This window comes from Macrobrachium nipponense, chromosome 9 (assembly GCF_015104395.2).
Source record: "Macrobrachium nipponense isolate FS-2020 chromosome 9, ASM1510439v2, whole genome shotgun sequence".
NCBI lineage: Eukaryota > Metazoa > Arthropoda > Malacostraca > Decapoda > Palaemonidae > Macrobrachium > Macrobrachium nipponense.
Genome location: NC_061110.1, coordinates 54,287,506 through 54,312,253, shown reverse-complemented (window position 1 = coordinate 54,312,253; position 24,748 = coordinate 54,287,506). Strand labels below are relative to the sequence as shown.

General features: G+C 35.0%; 1 protein-coding gene across 1 annotated transcript in view; it reads right to left on the bottom strand.

Annotated features, from left to right (window-relative positions):
- Nucleotides 1–24,748, bottom strand: part of LOC135218360 (condensin complex subunit 2-like) — a 230,946-nt gene that overhangs the window by 53,634 nt on the left and 152,564 nt on the right. The window contains exon 10 of the mRNA XM_064254600.1: nt 20,269–20,473. Within this exon, the coding sequence (XP_064110670.1) occupies nt 20,269–20,473 (205 nt within the window). The remainder of the gene's footprint in view (nt 1–20,268; nt 20,474–24,748) is intronic.

Sequence of the window (24,748 nt, the reverse complement as noted above, 5' to 3'; positions counted from 1 at the left end):
AATTCACACTTAGAAAAAGACTTTATCATAATTACCTTTAGAGTAGTAGCAAAAATACTATACCAGTGTAGTAACGTCTTTTTTTTCTATTCCAGAAATTAACTTTTGCTGCAAGGAGTGTAATCTACATTGCATAAGTATTATATAGTAAAATTTTCAGTCATATTGATCCATTTTATTAGACCCTTGGTAAAAATTGAAATGCGCTCCTTAAGATGGGAGGATTGTAAATTTAGATTGAAGAATTAGGTTAAGGTTCTTTAGGTAGTTGGAGGGGGAAAATCTAGGATAAATTCTGAGGAACTATAGTATTAAGTTAGGCTAATTATGTTTAAGAGGATAAGTTTAACAGATTAAGGTTTTTTCTATGGCTATTGTAGCATTAAGATAATAAATTAGGTTAAGGAAAGTTGAGTTTTATTGAATAACCTCCATATCTGTTCCCATCATACTGCCCATGTGTCCATATCAAAAGTCCCTACAAAACCTTGACTTTTTCATGTTTCTACTAGCTTCTACTCACAGTACATAATCAGTTGGAGTTTATATAACATTCCCTTTCCCTCAGAGTAATTACAGAAAGTATGTACTGCTCACTCTACTTTAACTCCTCCGAGAAGCAATGATGCTTTCAGTTTTTTACTTTCTTGGGCTGAGGTCAATTCTACTGTCAGTTTTCCTTGACCTTTGGATGTTATCTTGGCTCTGCCACAACACTTTATAATGATTCGGTACACACTAAAATCATTGCAATTAGAATCTTCCACATTATAAATCAAATATTTATATGAGGTTTCAAGTATTCCTGGTCCTATTTCACATACATTTTGCTCAAGTTCCCATTGCTCTGTATAGGAGCATAGGGTTTCAGTGTAATTACAATAGAAGGTTTCTTTGATTTTTCATGACAAACGTTGTCTGTGGAGGTTGAAGTGGTCATCAACTGTGCTGAAACAGTAAAACTAAGAGCCCCAGGGGTACTTGATTTTTATTTCTACTTGTCATTGACTGAATAATTTTTTTTTTTTAATTAAAACCTGAAAACCTTGAAAATATATCACCAGCCTTTCATGGAGTTTATCCTTCCAAAAATGGCACAAGTAAGAGCTGACTTCCAATTACAGGTAGTTGTCGACTTGCGACCGTACTAATTGGTTCCGACCAACCGGTTGTAAATTGATTTGGACGTAAGTCGGCCCGTGTTAATTTACCGTAAGAATATTATACTAGCCTAGCCCACACTATGGTAATCAGTACCATCTTTACATATAAGGTAGCCTAGCCTACACTACAAAGCATTACTTCATACATATATGGCATAGTAATTATTAATTTCAGCTAATTCTCTAGGTTCAATGCACATTGGCTTATGACAATTCAGTACAAAGAGAAATTGACTAACATTTAGTTAGCCTCGCGTATACGATGACGATGTTTTCATGGTACATACATTGTATATATACAAATACAGTAACCTAGCCTACAGTATACTGTATACTACATATACAATATAATTTAGAAATTTATTAATACACTTAAATATCTTAAAAACAGCATTCTATGGTCCGGAAACTCCCGTGGTTCAGCTTTATTTTAAATCAGCAGCCATTAGACTGTTCCGCAGCCACCTGGGACGCGCCACATATTGTTTACAACTTTAAGGCAGCAAAAACTATGCCATATATCCTTTGTTTGTATGAAAATAGTTGTTAGAAATGTAAATATGTGAAGTCAAACTTGATATTAACCTTGGAAGAATAAATATATATTTTTAAATATTCAACCAAGCCAGACCTTTTAACTTTTAATCAAAACAATGACACATTTGTCAAGCACAAATTCTTTACTCTGTATGTGCTTGAGAGACCATTTTGATAATGTCTTTTATGTAACTGTGTATTTACCTATTCGATATACCACCCATGAGATTATATGATGCTAGAGGCAAGAAGTGCAAGCATAAATCTTTATCCATGCTAGAAAATCTTTATTTCGTTAGCACATAGTTTACTGTTCATTTTCCTCAATAGATGACGCCGCTGTGCTATGTTTACGGTTTGCCGGCGACGGTGACATTCAAATGCAGTTATCGCCAAAATTCATACATTATTTTGTTCATCTCTTTATCATCTACAATAAAAATCAACTAAGAAACTAATAGTGATAATTATGAAGCTACCAAATTTTGGATATGAAAGTCACCGATAATAAAGTAAAGATTCTGAGAAGTTTAGTATTGTATTTAGCCTTATAATTGGGTAGGGTAACTTGGGAATGTAGGCTAAATGTGTAAAAGTACACTATTTTAAAGAAATTTATACTATATAAAGTTATTAAATGATGAAGTTGAAATATATGAGTAATAAAATAATAAAAAGCAGAGTCAGAACGTAGCTAGTTGTAGGCTAAGTTGGAAACTAGGCTATTTGTATGTGGAATTACCTAAAGGCTTAATTTTCTTGGGCTGTATTCTATATTCCGATGTCAGGCTGCAGACGGCTGCGTATATTCATGAATTAAAAATACCATGAACATGCGACTTTTCTGTGATTCTTTTAAAAGTTGTACATTATTGTATCCAATAATATTGTATGTACTCTCATATTATTAAAAATACTAACAAAGCGGTCAATGTTTTGGTTTCGAAATCAGCTGATGGCGAATACGAGTTTAGTGCACCGCGTTTACGTTTTATTTCGCTGTATTTGACTCAATTCGGAGCAAATTGCCTTGCTTCTAGTTAGTACATATAAAATATCTAGATACGTACTTTACTTATATGAGACAAGGTAATTTGTCATTATACAATGTGTTTTTAAGTCGAAATATGAATTTAATACGTCTCATGAACTAAATTATTTTTTTCGTTAATAGATTGCGTTGTGGGCATGTTTATTGTGTAAAAATATTATGTGATTCTGTTCAGTATTTTCACTTGATTTCATCATAGTACAGTAGTACCTTGACATACGAAATAACCAATTCCGAGGCGCCCTTCGTCATAGGTGTAACTGCGGGGGGGCACCGGGGGGCACGTGGCCCCCCCATTTTGAGTTCATGTAGCTTGCAGTAAAACCTAAGTTTAATTTTCATATTATTATTATTATTACAGTAGTACCTCGAGATACGAAAGGCTCAACTTACGAAAAATCCAAGTTACGAAAGCCAATACGAAAAGTTTTCAAGATACGAAAGGTTTCTGAAAGTCCGAGATTCGCCCGCCGGATGACATTTGAAAATCGCGCGCGCGCCGCCATCTTAGTACTAGTAGACTCGCCACCATCCTCCTGCTCTCCCATTGGTTCCTGATGCTAGTCACGGCCATGAAATCCTTCTCTCCTATTGGCCAGCGTCCCTCCCATCATGCATCTACTATGCATACGTGGTGGCGTGCTTTGGCCACTCGGTACCAGCATTGTTATAGTACGCACGCGGTATTCGTTTTCGGGATCGTCAATGTGTACGATATTTAAAAAAAAAAAGTGACCAAGATCTCTCACATGGGATAAGTGATCAAGGTCTCTCTCATGGGATAACTGGAAACTTTGCAAGGTTGGTAGAATATCCACTCCCTGCTGAACAGAGGGTGTAGACCAATCATTTACAACATGCATACCAGTACGTATAATCAAGGCACTTCAGTTTATGTTGAGGGTCAGCAGCCGAACATTCAGTACCCCAATCAGTTGCAGAGAGAGCATTTGGTTGAACAGGGTTTTGATGGACACCAGGGCCAACAGAGTCATGAGGTGCAAAGAAAGAACAGAAAAGTTGAAATTCTGTATTAAAAAAAAAAAAAAAAAAAAAAAAAAAAAAACTACGTAAGATAAAAAAAAGTTAAAAATAAAAAAGAAAAAAAAAAAAAATGGCAGAAATTAAAGAGCCGCTTTTCATAAAGTGCAATCATTTGTAGAAGACCCCCGAAAAGGCTCACAGGATTGTGTACGTATATATTTTTTAAAGTGTACGTACGTACATATGTACAAAAGAAAAAAACGGCAGAAATTAAAGCCGCTTTTCATAAAGTGCAATCATTTGTAGAAGACACCCCCCCAAAAAGGCTCACACAGGAACATTGTGAAAAGTAGGCAGAAGCAATCTTCCTTGGATAGTTACGTATGTACGTAGCCTCACTCGAAAGGTAAGCTTCCACATTTTACGTACAGTATATTTCTTGTTACCATGTACACTAATATACACTTCATTTACAGGTTATATTTTGCATTTTTTAAAATTAATTTAGGTATTGAATGGTCCAAATTGTTGTAGTATTTCATTGTTTAAAGGTCAATTTAGCTTTATTATGAAATTTACTGGGGTGTTTTTGGAGGGCTTGGAACGGATTAGCCATTTTTACATGTAAAATGTGGTCCAAGATACGAAAGGCGCCTCGGAACAGATTAATTTCGTATCTCGAGGTACTACTGTATTATTATTATTATTATTAAAGTTTTCTACATCAAGTAGTTTGGATGTTTTTTGTATACAAAGATAAGTGGAGTTTTACTATATTAACTGTAAGAAATAAATCAATTTTCTTTCTTTATCTCAGGAGTATACGTATTCATTTTCCAAACGTTATGTAAGTGTGAAAAAAATGTAATAAAATCATGCACAGAAAATAATTTATGGCCAAAAAATCAGTGGATAATGTAAAATTTGGAAATTAAAATAGGATAGAAAATTAAAACTTCAAAAACACGCACACGCACGTGTATTATACAAAAATGTTATACATGTATAACGCAACAATGTCAATGGACTGACTGACATATTATAATCAGTTAGTAAAACATCTGGATATGCAAAAATCCTGCACAAACTCTCAGAAATAGTGCATTATTGCATAACGCAAATTTGGTTACATACACACCCACCCACACACACACACACAGAGAGAGAGAGAGAGAGAGAGAGAGAGAGAGAGAGAGAGAGAGAGAGAGAGAGAGAGAGAGAGAGAGAGAGAATGTGCTCATCATTATTGATATTGTATGAATCCACAGGTTATTCATTTTTATTTGTCTTGCGCAGCGCCATCGTTGGTAATAGTCTCGTACAATACGTGTTTGTGATGTGTTGACGTAACGCTGGCATGGATTAACCGAGACAGTGCAGTTCCTGTTGGTAAATGGCAATCATTCTGTACGGGATTGTGTGAATAAGAAAGTCACCAAGACACTGCAGGTATTTATGTTACAAGCGTTTCAGGCTCATTTCTATTTTTCTTTGTAGTAATGCTGTCATTCTCTCGTCCTTGATAGTTTAATAGCAAGTGCATAAACGCAAATTTTCAATGTTATAGGCAGTCAAAGTACCCTTGAAGAGATTTCTTCATCTCAGTGCCACACAGGCAAGCGTGCACATGTTGCAAGAAGTTTATTAATGAAACATTAATTTTACGTATATATTATGCTTAGTGATGTTCACCCACATTTTACACAAAACGAAGCTTGTGTCAAATATGCTTCAGTCACCGTCTTTAGATCTGTCAGCAGCTGCTCAAATGATTGATGCTATCCAGCAGGAATTAAAGAATGAGTGCTCAGAAAAAGCTTGGCATAGCATTTGGGAGAAGGCAGTTGCGATGTCCCAAACACACCATATTGAGGTTTCCCCTGCCAAGCAAAGAATACATAAATTGCCGAGGCATCTAAAGGAGGCTGTTGTCTTGGAAACAACTGGACACAGAGAAGTGTGTAAGCATGTGGAACAGGAAGGATACAAAAACACACACTATTATCCAGTAATGGACAGGCTACTAACTGAAATTGAGTCTGATGATACCAACAAATCCCTTTTCCATTCAATATCATCTCTTGATCCTTCCTCCAATAAATTTTACAGCAGGACCAGTTGGAGACAATGGCAGCAAAGTATAATGTTGATCTTGAATTCTTAGAGATGTTGAGCTGCGACAAGCAAAACGATTAGTAAAACGTAAACAAGCTGATGGGGTTAAAATTACCAACGTTGTGGATTTGACAGCTTTTTTTTTTTATTCCTTTTAAAGATGCATTTCCAGGTTTGTACAAAATGTTAATCACTGCTCTTGCATTACCACCAACATCTGCATCTTGTGAGCGAAGCTTCTCTTCACTAAGACACATAAAGAACTACCTCAGAAATTGTGTGTGATCATAAATTGTCCGGTGTATCGGTTATTGGAATCCACCAGGACAGGGCAAAGAATATTGATATGGAAAGGTTTGTTGATATTTTTGCTAGGAAGCATAATAACAGAATGATGCAGATGTACTAAATTAATACATCTGCATCATTCTGTTATTAATACTATTAATTAAAAGATTAGGTTCAATAATCAAGTAACCAATTGTAATGGAATCTTATTATATACAGTAGGTCCCCGGGTTACGACGGCTCCGGCTTACGACGTTCCGAGGTTACGACGCTTTTTCTTAAATATTCATTGAAAAATCTGCCCTCGGTTACGACGTTCGTTCCGACGTTACGACGCTGACGCTTCCGACACTCTGAGTTAACGACGCTTTTATAAAACGCATACTATGATAAAAATCCTTTATAGTTTAGCACAGTATATTAATAAAAATAAGTTTCTGGTTAGATTACAACAAAAATTTTGAGGTTATGATGATTTTTGACACTTTTTATGTCGTATTTTTCGATGTTTTTTAGTGACGCCTCATATGCGGAACTAGTTTCAGAGCGAATGAATACATACTAGCTTGCGATGCACAAAGTTTACTTATAAACAGTCCATTGCTTGCTTCCAGTAATAATAACAAAACAAAGTTTCTGGTTAGATTACAACGCAAATTCCAAGTATCCAAAAAGAGACATTATCCAGTAATTTGATCAGAGAGAGAGAGAGAGAGAGAGAGAGAGAGAGAGAGAGAGAGAGAGAGAGAGAGAGAGAGAGAGAGAGAGAGAGAGAGAGAGAGAGAGAGAGAGGCGTCTTCTGACGCTCCGAGTTAAGGACAGAGAAGTGTTCGTTTCATGCTTTGCTATAATTTCATGTTTTGCTTCCATCGAAATCATTTTCTTGGGTTTTTTCTTATCACCTGCTTTGTCTTTAGCTTTGGGACCCATGGTTAATAATAAAATAGACAAAACACGAAAAATAGGCACAAATACAATGAACTAAACAACGACGTGTTAACGATGCAGCACCAACAAACAAACAGACTGAACGCCATTTATCGGTCGCCTATACAACTATCACTCATCGCAAAATCGTATCTCAAATATTTAGTTGTATATCAAAGCATATATTTTCGCAAATTTTCTGTTGTATCTCAAAACATTCGTATATTAGGGCAATCGTATGTCAAGGTTCCAGTGTAATTTGATCAGAGAGAGAGACCTTACCTTACCTTACAGACCTTACATCTTGTTCGGGTTGCCCCAGGTCCCTCAGTGTGAGGCACCTCTAATGTCTACCAGAGAGTTGCTAGTACATCTTCCGGTATATTTTGCATCTTCCAATCTTGGATGGTCTGGGATGCAGTTTAGATATTTGTCGAGCTTATTCTTAAACACATCTACGCTCACTCCTGATATATTCCTCAGATGAGCTGGCAACGCATTGAATAGACGCTGCATTATCGATACTGGTGCGTTAGTAGGATTAATGTACCTGTGTCCTTTCCTTATTTTTCCTGGTATAGTTTTGGGGCACTATTAATCTACCTCTGCTTGCTCTTTCTGATATTTTTAGTTCCATGATATTTTCTGCTATTCCTTCTATCTGTTTTCCATGCCTGAATTATCATGTAGCGTTCTCTTCTCCTTTCTAGACTATATAATTTTAAGAATTGTAGTCTTTCCCAGTAGTCTAGGTCCTTAACTTCTTCTATTCTAGCTGTAAAGGACCTTTGTACACTCTCTATTTGTGCAATATCCTTTTTGATAGTGTGGGTACCATATCATATTGCAATATTCAAGTGGACTACGAACATATGTTTTATAAAGCATAATCATGTGTTCAGCTTTTCTTGTTTTGAAGTGCCGTAACAACATTCCATTTTTGCTTTACATTTTGCCAACAGAGTTGCTATTTGATCATTGCATAACATGTTCCTATTCATCATCACACCAAGGTCTTTAACTGCTTCCTTATTTGTGATGGTCTCATTATTAGGTCCCTTATATGCATATAGCTTTCTTTCTCGTCTCCATAATTTATTGATTCAAATTTATCAGAGTTAAATACCATCCTATTTACCTCTGCCCAATCATATACTTTGTTAAGGTCTCTTTGTAGAGCGTTCCTATCTTCATCACAAGTAATTTCTCTACTTATTCTTGTGTCATCTGCGAAACTACTCACTACCGAATCCTTCACATTATTGTCTATGTCTTCAATCATAATAACAAACAGTATTGCAGCTAACACCGTACCTTGCGGCACACCGGATATTACCTTGACTTCATCCGATTTCTCGTCGTTTGCAATAACTATCTGTTTTCTGTTGTGTAAAAATTCTTTTAACCATCTTCCTACTTTATCCACGATATTGTGTTTTCTAATTTTTCTTTCGCTAATATATTATGGTCTACTTTATCAAAAGCTTTTGCAAAGTCTAAATAAACCACATCTGTTTCATTTCCGCTTTTCATATTTTTGAATATGTTCTCACGGTGGACTAACAGTTGGGTTTGTGTACTTTTTTCCGGGTACGAAAACCATGTTGTCCTTTATAAACAAATTATTTTTCTTATTAAATGTTTCATAATATTTTTCTTCATTACCCTTCATACACTTTCATAATATGTGATGTTAGACTCACAGGCCTATAATTACTTGCCTCTAGTCTTGATCCACTTTTGAAAGTAGGGGTAATATATGCTAATTTGTGCTCATCATAAATCTTGCCTGTATCTACACTTTGTCTTAATAATATTGCAAGTGGCTTTGCGATAGAATGAACTACTTTCTTTAACAAAATAGCAGGAATTCCATCAGGCCCTGCAGCAGCTCCATTTTTAATTTCATTAATAGCCTGCACAATATCAGCTTCATTAATATCTATGTCAGCTAAATATTCACTATTTTCATCCCTTACTTCTATATCTTTCTTCATTAATCTATTCTAGGGGTGAATTCTCTCTTATATCGTTCGCCGTATGTTGCAAATTTTCCTTTTTTTTTTTCATTCGTTAATCTCCCTTCCATTCTCCAAGGGGGGCCTATTTTATTCTTCTTTTATTCATCTTCTTCGCATATGAGTATAATAGTTTGGGGTTTTGCTTGATATTTAATAGGGTTTTTTCTTCCAAGTCCCGTTTTCATTTTCTTTTGATTGTATAATCTTTTGTTCTGCATTTCTATCTTACTTTTTAGTTCTATAACTTTCCATGCATTTTTTCTTTTGCAAGACCTTTTTTCACTTTCTGATTTTCTGGAACAAGATCCTTCTGTCTCTTGGTATGCATGAATGATGTTTACTTTTCTTCTTCGTATATATTTTTTTTTTTTTTTTCCACTATTTTCTCCAAATCCATATAATATCTCCGTATTTTTACCCTTATGTCATCACTTACGAAAATGTTATCCCAATCTTTGTTTAATTCTTCATTAATTTCTGACCATTTTATATTTTTACTGTAGAAGTTGTATTTTCCATATCCTTCCCACTTTTTCATTTCTTGCTTATCTCTATTTTCACTTGCTTTGGAATGAACTGTTAATTCTATGACATTATGGTCTGAAATATTCGCATTATAAACTATTAGTTCTTTAACAGTAATTCATCTCGTTCACAAATACTAGGTCTAAAGTATTTTCCTTTCTTGTTGGCAGGTGATTTATTGTTGAATGTGTATTCTAGTAGCATATCTAATAGCTTTTCAAATGCCTCTTATCTTCTGCACTACTATTACTCTCTTTTTTCTTTTTTATATGTATAAGTACAACCACAATCCTATTCGTTCTTTCCATTCTACGAAAGGAAAGTTGAAGTCACCAGATAGGAGAATAGTCCAGTCCTTGTGATTTCTACATATATCATCCAATTTTTCAATTATTAAGTCAAACTCTTTAGTATTAGGAGGTCTATATATTACTATGTTCATCAATTTTTCAGATTCAAATTCTACCACTATTAGTTCACATTCTGAGTTACTATATTTCTCATATATTTTTCCTTGTTTTTTGTCTTTCCCCATATATTGCGGTTCCCCCTTGATTCCTATTTTTTCTATCTGATCTATAAGTTTGGAACCCTTTTATTTGATCATCATTCCCAGTTCCTCTTGGAATACCAGGTTTCACTTATATTCATTATATCTATTTTTCTTTTCATTTGGGTTAGTTCTTCTAAGTACTCTATTTTCTTTTTGAGTTACTCGTAACTAAACCCTGCGCATTCATCACTATGATGGTTTGCGTGTTTTCGCCTTCAATTTAATACTGGTAGTAATAAGGATTTTCCCATGTCTCTTTCCTGTTCTGGTATGTTGTTCTTTTTTTCATTTCCAGAAATTCTGACATTAAAAATCCAACTTTTCCATAATATTTGATCTTCCTTCATCATAATTATTCATTTTGTGTCTGAATCTGCAATTTTTCTCCGCTTCTGCAATATCCTCTTGCATAATAAATACAGTTATTATCTCTTGAGTATAATTTCGGAGATGATGCTTTGAAATTTTTGCTGACACCTCTGCATATCTCATTGGTGGTTTGCTTTTCTCTTTTACCTGATATTCTTGATTTTCTCTCTTTATTTGTTTCTTTCTTATTTTGGATTTTATTACTTGGTTGGTTATTTATTGATTATGATTCATGGATACAGGGTGCATATATTTGCATTTTTTGTCGAACTTACATCCTTTTCCTTCTTTTAGGTTTTTACATATTTTGGATGCAGATCTCTGCAATCATCCCCATATCCATCTAAGTATGCACATTTACCATATATTTCATAGTTTTCGACATATCTTAGGAGTGTTGTAGTAACATCTTTCTCCAAATCTGCAATTCCCTCTTTTCAAAAGGTTGCAGATTTTGTCTTCTTGTCTATTTTTTCCTCTTTCCCGTCATTGTATAGATCTGGGTAGAGCCTCTTCGGGATTTGCTTTTCTGTTGTCATATCGTAATTATTTCTTCGTAGGTATGCTGCTTTATTGCCTCATATGTAGTATCAATGAGTATCTCTGCATCCATACTTTTAGCTTGTTTCTTTGTTTTCCTTATTTTTTTCTTTTTTTTGTCATTTCAGTTTTTGTTTACTTCTCTTTTCCGTTTTACCTCTTCTTCCTTTTTCTTCTTCTTCTTCCTCTTCCTCTTATTCTTTTCTTCCATCCTCAACTATTTGTACATTCAATCTTGATTTAATAACATTGTCTATCCATGATAGACATGTTGAATAAAATTCTTGTATCTTTTCTCAAATCTTGTATTACCTCAGCACACTGTGGATGGGTCGGAATGTTTGCATGCAGCACATTTTCTGATTAGGTTTTGTGGATTGACTATGATATACCAAACCTTACACAGTTTGCATGCTTTTGGCATTCTTTTTCCTAATGCATCAATTAGGATATTCACAAGATTCACCTTATTCATTTCTTTGTCGGAATATGTTGGTTTATGTATATTTTCTTTATGAGTCTCTTGACCACTTGGATTTTATTTGGAACTTCTTCAATTATTTTCAAGATGTTTCATTAGATTTGTTCCAGTTTGAAGGATTATATCCTTCTAATATAATATGAATGCTTTTGTATCTTTTTGGTTAGGACTGTTGCTGATTTCATAGATGAGAAATGCCAGTTCCCTTCCTGCCTACCTCATCGTATTGCGAATCTGCTAAACACGCCAAATTACGCCACCTCTTCCCGCAGTTGGAACTTACTGCCATCTTGTTCTGATTTATAGTATTACACTTGATAAACTAACTTAGAAGACGCTTTATCCTACTATTTCACACTAATCTTATCACCGATAGTTCACGAACACTTCTAGATATTTCTCAAATTCTAGTCGTATGTTAAACTTGTGATATCTGTTGATTAATTCTGACTTAACGCGGGTACGTCTCACCAAGCAAGATGAGAGAGAGAGAGAGAGAGAGAGAGAGAGAGACGAGAGAGAGTAGAGAGAGAGGAGACGAGAGAGAGAGAGAGAGACGAGAGAGAGAGAGCGTTTACTTTAATTAGTCTATATGATACGTAAATAGTAATCAACTGTTCTTGTAGCCCTCAAGATTTGGCAAAATCACTCCAGGTTGTACATAAAACTTCAAGAATGTAGTACTACCAGAGGATTACAATAGTTTTTACCTTCAAGAACCAGCATTTTTTTATGAAAATAACTCCAGGTTGTACATAAAACTACAGGAAACAACATGTAGTGTAACCAAAGGATTACAAGTAAGGTTTTTATAACTTTTTATTAGTTTAAGACATATTTCCAAACGTCGTTCCGGCTTACGACGCGTCTCAAGAACGGAACCCCCGTCGTAACCCGGGGACTGCCTGTACTTCAACTAAAGTCGTTAATTGTAGCAATCAAATGTCTTAATTTCTTTGGATCTCACTGTTTAAACGTATCATAGAAATATTAAATGAATCATTCCAATATATTTTTTTCTTTTTTACAATAAGCAAGTGTTAATTTTAAGTGGTTTTATTTCATTGCCAAACCATTACTTATAATATCTAATTTGGAATTACAATTGTGGTCAGAGGTTCATAATTTGTACTGAAAAAATATCTGAGCAAGTTTGTTATATAAAAATGTGATTCACAAATTAGTAGGCTTAAATATTTTTTAAAAATCTTAATATCTTTCTGCATGATTTAAAATAAAAATATTATAATTTATGCATGCCCAGTCGGCCCCCATATTCAGCTGTGGCCCCCAGGTGCCCCCCCCCCCTTCCATTAACCCTTAAACGCCGAAGTGGTATTTTAAAAATCGTCTCCCCTATGCCGGCGGCGTTTGCGAGTGAGCGTCCGAAAGCACGGAAAAAATGTATTTTTTCAAAAAAATTAAAAAAACACAGGACGCTTAGTTTTCAAGATTAAAGAGTTCATTTTTGGCTTCTTTTTTGTCATTGAGCCTTTTTTCTTCCTGAGTTTAGTATGCAACCATCAAGAAATGAACAAAAAAATATCAATGTATCAATATATAAATACGTATTGGAGGGATATATGACAGCGCAAAAAAATTTCATATCTAATTGTATACAAATCGCACTGTCAGCAAAACGGTTAAAGCTATTTTTTTTTTTTTGTATTGTACACTGTATTGCGATCATTTTGGTATATAACACATTGTAAAACGATCAATGCAACACATAGAAAATATTATCACAAAATGATGCATGAATTCGTAATGCGCAGACATAAAAAAAAGGCCGTTTTCAAAAATTCACCATAAATCGAAATATTGTGCTAGAGACTTCTTGTTTGTTACAAAATGAAGGTAATTGATTGAATATTATTAGACTGTAAGTGTTGTAGCTTACAATTGCAGTTTTCGACCATTTCGGTCGAGTTAAATTTGACCGAAGGAGGATTTTTTTCTGTTTATCGTTATTTATACAGTAATACTTTGGGTTACGAACCGATTAGTATACGAATTTTTTTAACTTACGAAGTGACGACCTCATTCTGGAATACGAATTTCACTTGGAATACGAATGCGCGAATTTCCATCATGGGAGGGCCGCCTGATTTGTTTACATCGGATGAGCGTGGGATCTGCGAACGCATTTTTTTTTCGGCCAAAACTTAACGCCTGCTTTATTTACTCGGATGAGCGTGGGATCTGCGAACGCATTTTTTCGGCCAAAACTTAACGAGGGTCACGTGACTTCCTCCTACGCATCCCTTGACCCTTTTTAAACCATAACTCTTTCAATATCTCGCTGGCGGTAAGATTGACGCATCTGTCCGTGATACGCTCTCAAATTTGCTTAGTGATTTGCGCACGTGTTGTGTTTCCCCGTAATAGTGCTTATACATTACTATTACCCAAATACTAAAGACAATGGCTCCCAAGATGACGAAGGCAAGCAGCAAGAAGGAAAGCATAAGAAAGAAGGAGATGATTACAGTCGAAATGGAGAAGGAAATTATCCAAATGCATGATAAAGGCGAGTGCGTGAAAGACATTGCAGCATTCTTCAAGCGGTCGCAATCAACGATCTGCACTATTTTGAAGAAAAAGGAAGAAATTAAAGCCAGTAAAGCATCAAAAGGTGTCACAGTATTGACGAAACAACGGCCTTATATTCGCGACGATGTAGAAAATTTGCTCATAGAAAAAATATTTTTTTCAAAATTGTGAAAGACAACATGAGTGTTGCGTAAGCGTAAAATTAGTGATCGTAGTGAACGGTGCTCTCTAGAGAAAGAACCAGAAAGTCTTCCAGAGTGGTTCACGGAGGGAGATTTCCCCCCCAAGCCCTAACCCTCTCCTCCTCACCCTTCCCCTCCTCCCGTCTCCGTCAAGCCAGCAGCCACACTCGCCAAAAGGTAAAGTTCAGGTTTTACTGTGCATGCATATTAAATCTAGTGTTTATATTTAATTTCATTCTTCAATTTTATAATTTTATGTAATTCCTACACGAATTTTCAACCTTAGTGAACAAAAATAAATGGAAAAATATATGAATTGAAATGGTTATTCATGGTCGAGTGGAACGCATTATTTACTTTTTATAACATTCTTATGGGAAAATCCATTTGGGTTACGAATTTTTTAGGTTACGAAGCAGGTTCTGAACGGATTAAAATTCGTAACCCAAGGTATTACTGTATGAAAATATTTCAAAAACTGATAAAAGCTACAACCATGGGTTGTTTTTAGTTGTATTCTACATGAAATTGCGCACATTTTCATATATAAAACTTTATGTAACGACTAATTTAAAATGGTGCAAACATTACGACAATTGGACGAAAAAATTTATGATTTTTTTCAGAAGAGTTACCGTGAGGACGTAAGAAAAAAGTTTATTTCATAAATTCACCATAAATAGAAATATTGTGTTAAGAGACTTCCAATTTGTTGCAAAATAAAGGTAAATGATTGAATATTACTAGAATGTAATAGTTTTAGCTTACAATTGCGTTTTTTGACCATTTCGGTTGAGTCAAAGTTGACCGAAGGTTGAAATTTTAGCACTTATCGTTATTTATATGAAAATATTTCAAAACTGATAAAAGCTACAACCATGGGTTGTTTTTTGTTGTATTCTACATGAAATTGCACACATTTTCATATGTAAAACTTTATGTAACGGCTAATTTAAAATGGTGCAAACATTACGACAATTGGACGAAAAAATTTCTGATTTTTTTCGGAAGAGTTATCACGTGGACGCAAGGAAAAAAAACATTTTTTTTTTCCATAAATTCACCATAAATCGAAATATTGTGCTAGAGACTTCCAATTTGTTGCAAAATAAAGGTAAATGATTGAATATTACTAGAATATAAGAGTTTTATCTTACAATTGTGTTTTTTGACCATTTCGGTCGAGTCAAAGTTGACCGAAGGACAAATTTTTTCTATTAATCGTTATTTATATGAAAATATTTCAAAACTGATAAAAGCTACAACCATGGGTTGTTTTTAGTTGTATTCTACATGAAATGCTCACATTTCCATATATAAAACTTTATGTAACGGCTAATTTAAAATGGTGCAAACATTACGACAATCTGACGAAAAAATTTAGGATTCTTTCGGAAGAATTACCGTGCAGACGTAAGGAAAAAGTTTTTTTCATAAATTCACCATAAATCAAAATATTGTGCTGGAGACTTCCAATATGTTGCAAAATGAAGGAAAATAATTGAATATTACTAGAATATAAGAGTTTTAGCTTACAATTGCGTTTTTCGACCATTTCGGTAGTCAAAGTAGACAGAAGGTTGAAATTTTGGCACACCGTTGTTTATATAAAAATATTTCAAAACTGATAAAAGCTACAACCATGAGTTGTTTTTTGTTGTATTCTACATGAAATTGCACACATTTTCATATATAAAACTTTATGTATTGGCTAATTTAAAATGGTGCAAACATTACGACAATTAGACGAAAAAAATTTCTGATTTTTTTCGGAAGAGTTATCACGTGGACGCAAGGAAAAAAACATTTTTTTTTTTCCATAAATTCACCATAAATCGAAATATTGTGCTAGAGACTTCCAATTTGTTGCAAAATAAAGGTAAATGATTGAATATTACTAGAATATAAGAGTTTTAGCTTACAATTGCGTTTTTCGACCATTTCGGTAGTCAAAGTAGACCGAAGGTTGAAATTTTGGCACACCGTTGTTTATATAAAAATATTTCAAAACTGATAAAAGCTACAACCATGAGTTGTTTTTTGTTGTATTCTACATGAAATTGCACACATTTTCATATATAATACTCCATGTAACGGCTAATATAAAATGGTGCAAAAATTATGTCAAAGTGACGAAATAATTTCTGAGATGTGTTGCTGATGTTTTTTAGTGCGAGAAGAAATAAATTCGTGCTTGCGCGCCTGGGTAACGATTGTAAACAAAACAATGCCTTGATCCGTGAGCTCCCAGCATCCCCCAAGGCGCGTGATTCAAAAGTTTTCGCCTAGTAGGCCTATAACTATTTTTCCGCAAATTAAAAAAAAACTTTTTTTATATCGACTTACCATACGTCCATTCGGCACCCAATAGACAATTTATATCAACGTTTAATACGTCCAATCGGTGTTAAAAGGGTTAAGAGACTCCTAGTTACGCCGCTGCCCTTCGTATCATGAGCTTTTCGTATCTTGAACCACATTTTACATGTAAAATGCCTAATCTGTTCCAAGCCCTACTAAAACACCCCAGTAAATTATATTTTCAGGCTTACAACACATGTTCTAGGGTTACGACGCCGATCCAACGGAAGAAATGTGACTCCAAAAAGGCAAAATACTGTACATACTTGAGTAATATTCAACTGCATGTAATGTTCAACCCCATTTCTACTGCACATATTAGGACTTTAGCATATGTCCCTTAGCAATAAGCCTAGCCTATGTTAGAAGTTGCTACTGTAGCCTAGTCTATGATTCTGACATCTAAACCTAAGAAGCTAAAAGCTTAGAATATACCAATAAAATGTATAAATAATCAGTATGTACTCATTTCAAATAATTATTAATTAATCATTAACTAAAATACACAAACAGGAAAAAAAAAAAAAAAAAAAAAAAAAAAAAAAAAAAAAAAAAAAAAAAAAAAAAAAAAAAAAAAAAAAAAAAAACACTTCCAACCTTTTGTTTACATTCAGCACTTACGAGTACCGAACGATCATCAAGCAACCACTTTTCCTAGCACACAGTAAGCCATAAATTTTCATTATCTCTCTTTAACTAATGAAATTACCAAACAGTATAATAACCATTCATTTCTATTCTTTATTCTATCTTTACCTTATGGAGATACCGAGTTACTGACAGCTAAAATGAAGCATATACGTAATATTAAAACAAGAAGAATTCTAGAAAATACGTATTTGTTGGATTCGATGATAGCAGTCAGATTTATTTTATATTTTATGATATCTAATTCACAATTTTTTTTATTAAATGTATTGCATGTACTCATTTCAAATAATTATTAACATCATTAAAGCAGTAGTATGATGTCTATGTAGCCTGATTCTGAGGTTGCCATCATTACCATCCCAACATTTTATATAACCTGGAAATGTCTGAGGGGTTGGAAGGCAGTAATTTACATTGTAAGTGGTGGTCTCCCTCTCGACTTGGGACCAACTTGATGTGGTGAGGGGCTCTAGAACCCCAGAAATTTGTTACTAGGTTTGAGTCTCATATATCACTATGTTTCTTTGGATTAAGTTTTGTGAAATCTTTCACTTTTGCTAAATTTATTAGACCTGATAAATAGGGAAAGATATATAGCTGGGATTGGGTTTATATCTGAAGCTAAATATAGTGGGAACTGTGGTAGGACCATCAACTACCCAATAATGTTTGGACCTTTGAGATATTGGATTGATAGCTTAAGGGTAGAACTATTCTTTAAGGCTGGGCCATGGATTCCAGGGGAGTTTGTTTCTTGGGATAGGACTTGGCATTCTATCTGGTTTGCCCATAATACGATTAGGGTGAAGATAATTGTATTGATATACAGCTAGTTGTCTACTTACGACCTATGTGAGTTACGACTGATCGACTTTACGACCACCCACAACTAAAACAACTGGGAAGCGACTTGAGCAAGAAAGAATGGTGTCCAGCTGAACATAAGACAGTTTTTCCCCAGTTCCCACCTCTCCCACACGCAGCTCACTTTTTGTGCTGCTAATGACTATTATCATGCATCGGCAACAAGGATATAACTCCGGTAAACTTATGCCATCAAACACAACCGTGGATAAAATTGATAGAGAATAATTTTAATCAAAACTTCAGGTCTGGAAAGAACACATTTTACTGTTGTTTTCACGCCGATAAAAGATTAACGTAACTAACGGTAAAGCTCGTACAGTGGTACCTCGACATACGAAAGGCTCAACTTACGAAAAACTCGAGATATGAAAGCAAATACGAAGATTTTTTTGGCTCTACATACGACAATAGTTCAAGTTACGTAAGGTTGTTGCTGTAAAGTAAAAAAAAAAAGCTTCCAACCTTCTGTTTACGTTCAGCACTTACGAGTACCGAACGATCGCCAAGCAACCACTTTCACCTAGCACACAGTATGTACAGTAATCAAATTTTCATTATCTCTCTTCAACTACTGAAACTACCAAACAGTATAATAACCATTCATTTCTATTCTTTATTCTATCTTTACCTAATGTTTTTTTATTAAAAGTATTACATGAATTTTTTCAATTTACAGCATCCTTTTACCAATAGAATACATAGAGCACATGGGGTAGATGCTGACCAATAGGAGAGCAGGATCTTACAGCAGTGACTAGCACCAGGAACCAATGGGAGAGCGGGAGGATGGTGGCGAGTTTACTCAGTTGGCGGCGCGCGAGTTTTAAAATTGTTCTCGGTGGTCCGAGCGAATCTCAGGACTTTACAGCAACAACCTTACGTAACTTGAACTATTGTCGTATGTAGAGCCAAAAAAATCTTCGTATTTGCTTTCATATCTCGAGTTTTTCGTAAGCTGAGCCTTTCGTATGTCGAGTACCACTGTACGAGCTTTACCGTTAGTTGTGTTTGATGGCATAAGTTTACCGGAGTTATATCCTTGTTGCCGATGCATGATAATAGTCATTAGCAGCACAAAAAGTGAGCTGCGTGTGGGAGAGGTGGGAACTGGGGAAAAACTGTCTTATGTTCAGCTGGACACCATTCTTTCTTGCTCAAGTCGCTTCCCAGTTGTTTTAGTTGTGGGTGGTCGTAAAGTCGATCAGTCGTAACTCACATAGGTCGTAAGTAGACAACTAGCTGTATATCAATACACCCTAATCGTATTATGGGCAAACCAGATAGAATGCCAAGTCCTATCCCAAGAAACAAACTCCCCTGGAATCCATGGCCCAGCCTTAAAGAATAGTTCTACCCTTAAGCTATCAATCCAATATCTCAAAGGTCCAAACATTATTGGGTAGTTGATGGTCCTACCACAGTTCCCACTATATTTAGCTTCAGATATAAACCCAATCCCAGCTATATATCTTTCCCTATTTATCAGGTCTAATAAATTTAGCAAAAGTGAAAGATTTCACAAAACTTAATCCAAAGAAACATAGTGATATATGAGACTCAAACACCTAGTAAACAAATTCTCTCTTTTGGGGTTCTAGAGCCCCTCACCACATCAAGCTGGTCCCAAGTCGAGAGGGAGACCACCACTTACAATGTAAATTACTGCCTTCCAACCCCTCTGAACCTAACAGACATTTCCAGGTTATATAAAATGTTGGGATGGTAATTGATGGCAACCTCAGAATCAGGCTACATAGACATCATACTACTGCTTTAATGATTTTCTGTCCGTTAAACAAAAGAGTGGCATCTGGAGACTACAAATACATGCATGAGTGATAAGCTTGTATGAACAAACTAAGCAGGTGTTACAAAATCCAGGGTTTATTAATGAGTTGATAAGGGCATTTGTATACAGTATAAACTTAACATACTAGTCATAAAGCTACAGGTAGCAAAATTTCAGTTTTACAACTAGGCAGAAAAATCTTCTTTATCCATAACAGCCACTTGCTCTTGCAATACATCAGTAAAACATCAAATCTAAAATACAAAACTAGAACATTCTGTCAAAAGCCATCACAAAAACTTAAAACTTACTTGGTAAAGTTTCTTGCATCATAATGAAGATCTATTGGAAGTGTTGTTTTGGCACTACTCCATGACTTCAAAGTTATGTGAGATAATTTTGTTGTTTTCCGTGTTTGCTCAAAGAATCTATTGATTGAATTATCTTCTAAATATTCCAGAGTAATGAAGGTTTTCTTTCTTCTTTTGGCATCCTCAGGATTTATATCACTTTTAACTGTCAACAAAAATCAATAAGATTTGAATCACTTTTAAGCATCAATAAAATCAGTGAGATTTGCGTAAGTTTAACTGTCAATAAATAGCAGGATCTGTATAACCTACCATTCAATTAAATTGTTAAAACTAAACCTACCGAGATGACTACTCTAGATAAATGTAAAACATTAACTTGGCTTTAAACACAGGACATGAATATGTAAACTGTAATATGATTCAAATTATACTAAAGTAAAACTAACAATGACAAGTGACAAAACTTGTTACTGAAGACAGGAAAGCTCTAACTTTTAACATGGTAGTCATTAAAAACATGTACGGCAGTTAATAAAGTTTGGGACTGATGGTACTGAATGAAACATATACAAAAATGTAGAACACAAGGTCTGGTTAAACTACCAAAAATAGGCCCTCAACCAAGAAAGTAAGACTGTAAAGTGTATGTATGTATGTGTGTGTCTATATATATATTTAAATATATGTATATATGATTATAAAATATTAATATATATAGATTATTATTATTATAAATATATATATATATTATATATATATATAATATCTATATATATATATATATATATATATATATATATACACACACACACACACACATATATATCTATATATACTATATATATATATATATATATATATATATATATATATATATATATATATATATATATATATATATATATATATATATATATGCCTACAAATGAATATTTCTAGGTTATCCCATATGTGAAAATAATTCCACACAATTCATAGCATAAAATAAACTGTACATTTTCATTCAGTTTAGGAGATTGTCTGAAAATGCATCAATCCTATAGAATGTAGCCAAGCAATAAAATCATCACAATACTGAAGCTCATGGACAAAGAAGTCCAATATGTTGAAGTGCTCCTCTTAGAATATCATAAGGCACACAAAAAATAATTGAATCTAATACAGTATCTAAGCTATAATCAAATGCCAGTTAAGTATGCACTGAATACTTACTCAAAATAAGCAAACATGCTTTTTGAATCCTAAAGTAATGGGCTATATACAGTAGAGTCTGATTGTAAGTTCATGTAAATGGCAAGGCTGTACAATCAAATATACAGGCAGCCCAAGGTTACTGTTGATATCAGTTACCAGCATTTTAGTTTTATGGCACTTGTTCAACATATTCATAACTGGGTTTTACCCTCCGTAGGGTGTATCGCACCATTGTCTGGTTATCGGTGGCTTAGCCTTAGTGCCAAGACTGCCTCATAAAATACAAACAATGAATATGTATATTTTCCTTGGCTCTTTAAAAAGTTATTTTACTTTGCAGTATCCAATAATATTGTATGTATAGTTTTATATTACTATTGTTACAATAAAATGCAAACAATCCGATCATGTTTTGGTTTGGGAAAATCAGCTGATGGAGGAAAGTTTATTTCACTGCATTTAACTCAATTCAGAGCCATTTCCTTGCTTCTATTTAGTGTAAATTAATCTCTAGAAATTCTATTTATATAGGACAAGGTTGTCTTGTTTTATAAAGTGCTTTAAAGTCAAAATATGACTTGAAATACGTCTTGTTGTGAAACTAGATTTAGTTATATTTTCTGCTAATAGATGGCACCGTTCCGATCATTTTTTGGTTGGGAAAAATCAGCTGACATAGGTAAGTTTATTTCGCAGCATTTAACTCAATTCAGGGGAATTTTCTTGCTTCTATTTAATGTAAATTAATCTCTAGAAACTATTTTTATGGGAAAAGATTATGTTTCATTTTATGAATTGTTTTAAAGTCGAAATGTGACTTAAATATGTCTCGTGAACTAATTTAGTTATTTTTTTCATTAATAGATGGTACTGGGCGCTTTTATATCTTTTTGTGTAAAAAAATTAACAGACTCCTTTCACTATTTTTACCATATTTCATTATAATACGAACATTACATATTAATCTTTTATCGGTGTGAAAACACCAGTACAATCAGTTCTTCCATGCTCAGCATTTTTTATCAAAATACTTTTTTCTCCACTATTATTTGTAGTCGAGTTTCATTCAAGTTACTGATGCACGATAATTTATAGTCATTAGCAGTGTGAGCATTGTTTTCTCAGTTCAGCTACAAATGCACCTTAAATTTAGCAGTGCTATATTTCCGTGCTGATATTTTCTCCACTGAATAAATGTATAATGTAAAAATATATCAGTCCTATTCTACTTAATCAACGTCATTTGTTCTACTTAATCAACGTCATTTGTAACAAAAATGTTTTTATAACAAAACAAGGTTTTAATTATACTTACCCAGTAATTACATAGCTATGGTTTCTGTTATTCGCAGCAGTATAGATTCATAATTCGTGGTAGCGACACCAATAAGTGTGTAGGTGACACAGTCTCGTCCCCCCTAGCGAGAAGGTTAGGAACAACACAGCCAATTAGCTCATTCCGTTTATGCTTATGTCCATCAGCGGGGAGGAGGGAGGGCTTTGATCATGTAATTACTGGGTAAGTATAATTAAAACCTTGTTTTATTATAAAAACATCATTTGTAATTATGCGACTAACCCAGTAATTACATAGCTGACTCCCACATTGACAGGTGGTGGGATAAATGGACACACTATACTCTTAAAAATGTTATTGTTATTCATACAATTAAGTTTGTTCATACTTACCTGGCAGATATATATATAGCTGTATTTTCTGACGTCCGACAGAAATTTCAAAACTCGCGGCACACGCAGTGGGCGGCCAGGTGGTAGTACCCATTCCCGCCGCTGGGAGGCAGATATCAGGAACCATTCCCATTTTCTATTCATATTTTTATTAATGCCTCTGTCTCCTGAGGGGAGGAGGGCGGGCACTTTAATTATATATATCTGCCAGGTAAGTATGAACAAACTTAATTGTATAATAACAATAACATTTTGTTCATGCCACTTACCTGACAGATATATATATAGCTGAATCACACCTTCGGATGGTGGGAAGAGACAGAATAGGATTTTTTGGGAAACTTAAATTAAGTAGATGATATACATCTTGGTTCCTTACCTGTTTGCAAAGTAGACTATGTGATTCCTGTCACGTAAGGCTGCTTTTTGCTTAATCACAGAGTTGCCAGCCAGGTGGAGACCTGTAGTGCTGGTGCGCTCTGGATGATCTGTCAACGGGTGCGAGACCTCAGCGTGACAAGATCATCGAGGCCATACAAATGAGGGCAACGAAGCAACTGACCACCACCTGACCAACTATACACAAAAACCCCTTAAAAACTAACTAAAGGATGGGAGATCTTCACATAAGACTCACCACAACCTAAAAACACAACCACCTAACTTAAACCTAACTAAGGAATAGGGAAAGAGCTACTTCCGGACCCCAATACTGTGTCCGCAGAAACGTATGCCCAGTGCATTACAATCGTCATAGATCGTTCTCACATCCCTTAGGTAATGTGAGGGGCGAAGACGGAGTTGCTCCTCCAAAAAGTGCAATCAAGGATGTCCTTGATTGACATGTTCTTTTGGAAGGCAAGAGAGGTAGCGACGGCTCGTACTTCGTGCGCTTTTACTCGGAAGAGGCTCAAATCAGTCTTCTGGAAAGATGAATGAGCCTCCCGAATGGTGTCCCTCCTTAGAAAGAAAGCCACAGCATTCTTCGATAAAGGTAACTCTGGCCTCTTCACAGAGCACCAGAGGTTACCTGAGGGACCTCTTACCTCTTTAGTTCTATGCACGTAGAACTTGAGAGCCCTTACCGGGCAAAGGACTCTCTCTGGTTCTTGGCCCACCAGACTTGACATACCCTTGATCTCGAAAGTCTTCGGCAAGGGTTCGAAGGATTTTCATTCTTCGCCAAGAAAGATGGGTTCAACGAGCAGACAGCATTGTCCCCTTTGAATCCCATTAACTTGCTAAACGCTTGAATTTCACTAACTCTCTTAGCCGTCGCAAGAGAAGTTAGAAAAAGAGCCTTCCTTGTCAGGTTTCGAAGAGACGCTGTCTGAAGCGGTTCGAAAGTGCTCGACATAAGGAATTTCAGAACTACATCCAGATTCCATGATGGAGGTCTCATTTGAGGAACCTTCGAGGTCTCGAAAGACTTCAAAAGGTCATGAATATCCTTGTTGTCAGACAGGTCTATGCCTCTGTGCCTAAAAACCGCTGACAAACATGCTTTTATATCCCTTGATGGTAGGGACCGCTAATTTCTGCACATTTCTGAGAAATAGCAGAAAATCAGCTATCTGGTTCACAGAGGTCGAGG